This window comes from Atta cephalotes (assembly GCF_000143395.1).
Source record: "Atta cephalotes unplaced genomic scaffold scaffold00014, whole genome shotgun sequence".
In the NCBI taxonomy this organism is placed as follows: domain Eukaryota; kingdom Metazoa; phylum Arthropoda; class Insecta; order Hymenoptera; family Formicidae; genus Atta; species Atta cephalotes.
In genome coordinates this window covers 4546647-4553917 of record NW_012130078.1, presented here as the reverse complement: position 1 = coordinate 4553917, position 7271 = coordinate 4546647, and the positions used below count along the sequence as shown (strand labels likewise).

General features: G+C 31.7%; 1 protein-coding gene across 1 annotated transcript in view; it reads right to left on the bottom strand.

The window, feature by feature from the left end:
* Positions 1-1688: 1688 nt before the first annotated feature.
* The window catches only part of LOC105617901, a 6664-nt gene continuing 1081 nt past the window's right edge, over positions 1689-7271 (bottom strand). Inside the window, exons 2-4 of the mRNA XM_012199439.1 lie at positions 6970-7157; positions 5802-5909; positions 1689-1824 (exon numbers count right to left, since the gene is read on the bottom strand). Coding sequence (XP_012054829.1) covers positions 1689-1824; positions 5802-5909; positions 6970-7157 — 432 coding nt within the window. The remainder of the gene's footprint in view (positions 1825-5801; positions 5910-6969; positions 7158-7271) is intronic.

Sequence of the window (7271 nt, the reverse complement as noted above, 5' to 3'; positions counted from 1 at the left end):
ACTCCCCGAGATATAAATCGAGAGAATAGAAAATTTTAAAACATTTTACTGAAACCTCGCTCACCGCAAAGGTTTCAAAAAGGTTTTTGCCTATAATTTTAATAACTCGTTATTATTGCATAGAAAAAATGAGAATAATAAAATAAACAAAAGAGGTGCAAAATTTTTTATATTTTAAATCTTTGATGAATTTTTTATATTTTAAATCTTTGATGTATTTTTGTATATGTCTAATTATATTGATTTTATGTGTAATTTTTTTCTATGTCTCTTATTTCTTTGTTGTTTACATTTTATGCTATTTTGTCATATCGGGTTTGTGAGATTTACTGACTTTTCTATCCTTAACTAAATATCAATTTATTTAGTTTACATAATATTATAGTTTTGAATATATAAAAAAATTAAAATATCAATTATATATTTTATTAAAATATCAATTATATATTGTCTTAATTATTATTTGTATATTGCATTTTTTATATTATACAAAGGAAATGTTTGCAAAATGTATGTCTGTCAATTTTTTCGCTTGGATCAATTCAATTCATGTATAGCAAATTATATTATAATAAAGATAAAGATTTAAGTAGTAAAATATTATTAAATTAGATTTATAAAAATCTTTTTTATTAAACATAAAGATTTAATTAATATTACAAATTAACAGAGTATATAATTCATTTTATTTAATTTGTTTTAACTGCTCGCGTACCAATATTTAATCAGAAAATTGCGACGATATTATCATATTATTATGCAATATATTTTTCTTTGTCAACGAGATTTTTTTCTCAACTTGCATTGAATTAACTCTAACGCGGCCTCGCTTAAAAACAGATACGGAAGCTGGAAAAATGTAATAACTTTTATCCTTCGTCTATTTGAGATTTACGATTCACACAGCAATTACGCAAGTATACGTTCTCTTGCGATAATTCGATAATACGGCATTCGTTGTTTCTCCGTTTTCGTTTTCGCGCTCTATGCGAGTTCTTAGGTAATAAACTACAAATAAACGGCGGATATACCCATAGGACTCTTAGTTTGCTGTATAAAAGCGTGAGAACAAAATAACGACTTCAACACGGAGCTTTAAGGATCTAATAACGATGATGTAACAAGTAAAAAGAATATATACACAATGAAATCTTCGGCGCGAGAATATGAAACAAAATTATAACTTTATCGCAGAATCATCAGCATAGCATATAATAGCATATAATATTACATATATTTAAATTTTAAAAAGTTGAGGATTGCAAGGCAAAAAAGAAGTTATTATTAGCGTATTATATAGGTATTTTATTTAGGAAATAGTGTATGTTTTAACATAATACATTTTTATACGCTATTTACAATGTAATGTATGTAGATAATATACATAAAACATTTGCATCCAGAAAAATATAATTCTAAGTAAAAAATATTCAGATAGAATAAATGAATGAAAGTCATTATAATTATGAATAAAATCAGTTCTGCATTTTTCTTGTTAAATTTTCACTTATTGGTTGCTCAATATCTATAAAATTCTTAATTAGTTCACGTTTCTATTCAACATATGTGTAGTCTCTATGTGAATCATCGAAATTTCTTACAGTGTCAAGATTGTTTCCAATGCCGGTGCAATTAGGCTGTTTACTTTACGAAAAAGGCACGGTAAACTTGCGACGATTTTTCAGGAATCACGCGAAGACTCCAATCAAGTCGAAGAGTCCCAATGGACACTGTGGTTGGTACTTGGAACAGTTTCTATTGCGGCCAACCAGCTCAGCTTCGAAAACATCTCGCGACAATCCCTCGTGTTTCGAAGTACTCGGACTGAAAGCAGAGAATTCTCTAATATAATTAAATCACAACTTATTGTCTTTCAGTACTTACAATGACTTTTTAGAAATAGTAAACATTAATTAGCAATTTATTAAGAAAGAACAGAATAAAAGATAATATATTTTTTAAAATTATTTTAAAAAGATTTCTCAAAATTTTAAAAAAATATCATGATTAAAATATTATATTATCTTTTAATTGAGAAAATTTAAAAACTGCTTTTTGAAACGAATGGGAATGTATTTCACCATCATACGAAACCTAATGGAATCACTGCATTAAAGACGCGCTGTGATTAGCCAATGAAAATTTTCCTAGTAAATATTAAATTAATATATTATCTAAATTAAAAAGAATACTTTTATACGAATACTTTTTGTTTAAAATAATATATAATTTTTTTATGTTAAAAATATTTAAAATATATTTGGGTTATTATTATAGTTTCTTTATTTATAATGTGCCAGTACCTGAACTGCAACTAATAACGGCCCAGCACTGAATTAATTGTAAAACTTTATAGAGAAAGTACTTCTTTTTCATTTAATTCATAAAGAAGATTTTTAAAGAAGATAAGAGAAAGTAATGAACATTATTACCTTTTCGCAATGTCGTATGCCCTAACAATTAAACACTTACAAAGATTTTAGAAAATTTCATCTGAGGATTTTTCTAAAATGCTTTTATCTTGATTCTACCGAAAATAACGACGCTATCTTTGTAATCTTTTCCAGCGATTGAGGAATTTAGCCGAAAATTTCCATCACGAATCACGTGCACGTCCGTTAACATTCTTGTACATTCGCGAATAATGACTCGAAGGAAAATAGTATGGATTTCTTTTGTAATCAAACGACCTTTATTCATACGTCCTTTCTTGGCGTTTTTCGCTTATAAGTCCCGACGGTAAAAACAACTCCCTCATTTTGCATGGCAATCGTCATTTCGAGAAAAACCGATTTCACCGATTCAATTTTTATATCATCTTTTGTTACAGCGATACGATCGGTTTATTGGAATTTTATTTCGACCTCTCATCTTTTTTTTTCTTTCTCTTACTCTTCCTTTTATGTGAGTCCACCTTCTCGATGAGAGACGATAAATCTTGAATATCTTGCGTGCTGGAAAACGAACCGAATGAAAAATATTTCCCTTCACGATAATGTTTTGCGAGTTTTTTTCCGAGTTCGCGGGAGTAAAGTTGGATTCCAGGATGCGTCCTGAAATATCCGATGGGTGGTATTGCTTCGTGCTTTCCGACCTCCGGTCGCTGAAGTGCCGGACGTTTCAAAAAGTTTATTACTGGTTTTATAAAAATTTAAGAATGCTGTGCATAACTTTGCGATTTCGTTCTTGTACAAACCGAATGAAGTTAATCGGCATTTCTTACTAGAAGAAAATAATGAAAAAGCGCAATATATATAAGTGTTTGCCAAATCTTCCCTCCAAACTGCAACGCAGAAATTATAATATTAAATGAGAGAGAATGACAAGAAATGTTCACCATTATTGTATTGAGAGATATTATAGACGACTATTTCTCTCGCCGTTGTTTATTTCATCACTATCTTCTCTGGTTTCTCGAGACTTGTCGATCGACAGTTCGCCAAGAAAAATCTTTCCAGAAGCGGTAGTTCATGAAAAGAGATACGGAATTCCTTTGTAATTTCGCGTTCCTTCTGGGAGTCAAAAAAAGATGAAGACACATCCGAGCCGGATGTAATAACGCATCAACGTTACCAAGCAACCTGCGCTAACAACGAAGACATGAAACTCTTTGTGTTCTTTCTTTTTTCTCTTTGCTATTCTTACGCGGATGAGCGAGGAACCGCGCATTGTCGTTATCATCACCGTAACGCGATGATGCGAGGAGTTGCGTATCTCATGTCGGGATACAAAAATCTTAAAGAGACGACCATACCGTTCTCGTCGTTTGTGTACCTTGTATGCTGCATCTTCCGCCCCAGATCCGAGAAAGGTCGTTATTAGAACTTGCTCTAATGGCTAGATGAGAGGACTAATGTTCGAGGGATCGAAGAGTCTCGTCTCAAACTGTAGACTTAACCGTGAAATATTTTATACGAGAAATAGTTAAATATTCTTCGGCGACTTTCAGTTCATTTACATGCGTTCGTGCGCAACGAGACATTGCTCATTTGCATAATAGGACACAAACATATAGAACGCGAAAATAGAAGAGCTCGCGGCGCACCAACATTTTGCAGACGAAATATGCGATTCATCAACGTATTATGCAATTGTATGCTGCACGTAGGTGACTTTTCGTTCTTTCGTCGCGGTGTCGACAACGGCGACAATGTCATTTCGCCCGTGGGTCTATTCTTTATTCATACGTTCCTGGTTGGAGAGCTTATTCGCTCGTGAGAGGAAGGTCGAGCCAAGCGGATGCGCATCTCTATATATGATGGGCGAAGGTTGCTGCGAGGAAGCCAAATTTGCTTTTCCATGGTGCGTATCTACTCCAATTTGCAACGCCTTGGAATACCGCATTTCCGGAAGAAAAAAAGAAGCCCGCGAACGATACTCTTATTCCTCCTTTCTTTCTTCTGTTTCTTTTTGCAGAAAGAGAGGAAACTCGCGTCTGCATTCTTTGGCCCGTTTTACACGTTGGTTGACCGAACAATATCGTGTAATGCGCGGGGAAAGAAATTCAACCGTGAGTTTATAATCCAGGTTTTATCTGTGAAAATGTTGTGTACAAATCTTTTTATATGAGTTCTTTCCTAAATAATGAAGATATTGAGACGTGTTTTTAAAAAGAATTATTCCTTTGCTATTATTATCAAGCTTTGAAAAACGTAACTTATTTTTAAAAAATATAGCTATAATAATCTTAATTTTAGACATCATATTACAGGAACTGCTAGGATTGGGCATGTATTTGAAATAGTTTTATTTAAAAACAGTAAGTTTGTAAGACAATTGTATTTCAAATACTAAGATTGACCGCAATCTTATTATTTTAAATTACAAAATACAAAAAACTTTCAATCTTTCGATTTTAAAGATAAAATACATAATATCTTTATGTGTTCTGCTGAAATACAAAATACAATTGTCTTACACTTGTATTGCAAATACTTTTAAATAAAGTATTTTAAACATGCATGTCCAATCTTGACCACTGCGATATAGTATATTCTGCATCCAATTTGATTGTTTAATAATTTTCAAAAAGAACATATTATAAATTTTTTTTTCAACCAAAACGTTAAAAAATAAAGACCATACACTGTTCTTATAATTATACTAAATTTATAATTATACTCAAATTATACTCAGTTTGAGTTATTTTTAAATTCTCTAAATCATCATTGTTGCATATGTCGTTAATTTAATTAAAACAATGGAGTTAAACAATTTAACTCAAGAAAATTGTTAGATTCGACTTAAATTTAATTTGTTATTTACTAAATACATACGTTAATATAATAAGACGATGTTTACTTTGAAACTAAGTACAGAAATGGATTGGACCACATTTTGGCAGATGGAAATTAAGAATAACAAAATGTTATTTTAATTCAAGAATTTGATTTTGCTCCTTTGATATTTAACAGTGTAATAGTATCAAGCAAAAGTATCTTTATTAATAAAAAAGTTATAAGTAATGGAAAAAGTATTGAAAAAGTATTGGAAAAAGAATACTGGATATACTATACCGAAAAAACATTTAAGAATTAAAGAACAGCCGAGAATTTATGACATTTTTAATTTTTTCGAACGTAGAAGTTCATCAAAGTTTCTCTTTGCGTTCTTTTAGTAACAATAAATAATTTGCTTCACTCTGGCGTCACGCACTATCTCTTTAAAACAAAGTAATTTGGAACTAAAAACAGAGTTATATGAAAAAGGATAATTTTAATTGTTTTAATTAAATAATAATATTATGAATTTATCATAAAGTTTCGGCCATTATTATTAATGGAATCAACGATGAAACTTACGTGAAGATCACATGCATGATGTCACCGATCAACCCATTGTGTTGGAGCGGAAACTCCGAGGTTTCGCAGATTGCTCTCAGCAGACACTCCCTTCCGGAATACCCGGAACTATAGCAAAAGGAGAAAAATCAAGAAAAGTTCACGGCGAGAATTCGAAGGAGGTTGAGAAGGAATAAGAGAGAAAATCGCACGGCCTCGGCAACAATTGTTTATTTTGCGCCTTACGATTCTCTAAATACCAGATTGAAGGTTCATGTGCATATGTAATTGGTAGGTATCTATGTATATATTCGCGTCGGACAGTGTAATGCAATTCCCAGACGCTCTAAACGCTTGTAAAATGAAATTGGGAATGCATTCACCTCGAATCTCTCCGCTGATTTCCTTTTTATTCGCCGCCACAGCGTCTAGGTAAAACTCTTCTCGCTCACAAGATCAACATCAATTTGAATGTAATAATTGATCGATTTTAATTACTCATTTATACCAATTGGGTGATTTACGACATTCTAGTTTAATGATAACTTGTTCAACGATAATTTTTATTTAGTTTGTGGAGGTCTATTATATCAACATCAAAATATCAAAGTAACGAGAAAAACGAGCAAAAAATTGTTAAATTAACAGTAAAATAATATATTTGAGGTACAACATCAATAAAAAATCTTACAAATTAAATTAATATATATTATTTTAATATTAATATAACAACTTGCTTTTTGCTCGTTTTTGATTGTTTTGATTGTTTTGGTTGTTTGATATTTTGCTGTATCAAATAATTGAGCGGTTTATATTATTGCTATTAATATCAGATATCAAATATTAGGATAGGAAGTGTCAAATACGATTAGAGAACCGAAATGAGGAAATAGAAGTGATAAAGTTTCACCAAGAATGTATAAAGGCAATCTATTTTTATTTGTAGTTCGCGATTGTGTTTGTTTTAAATTTTGTTATATTATATGACGACAATATCAGCAAATCATTTAGCAAACGATTGGATTAAATATTTTTAATTTGAGAAAGCACGAATACCTTACGATATTATAGAACAGCTCTTCCGGAATTTTAGATTAGATGGAACATGAAGTAAGGCAATATGAAAGGATTATCCACGAAAGAAAGATCCACGTGCTCGTAATGCGCAATTATTTGTTTGCGAACTTGCCTCTCAAATTTACTTTCCAGAACTCGATAAATTGTGGCTCTCTCGATATTCCTCTTTCTCCTTTTTAGTCCCGTCCAAGGCTCGAGAGATGTTATGTTTGGCGGTAAAACGTAGTTAGCCTCGAAGAAGTAAGATAGTGAGATCGAACTCAGAGGATCCTCGAGTGGCACCGCGAGAGCGACGAAGATCTGCAGGAAACGTTAATCGCATAATCGCCGCACGATTTCATTTCTACATTGGACTATTCTCAGAATTGGGAAAGTTTTAAGAGAACAAGATCTTATTTTCTCTCTCTCTCTCTC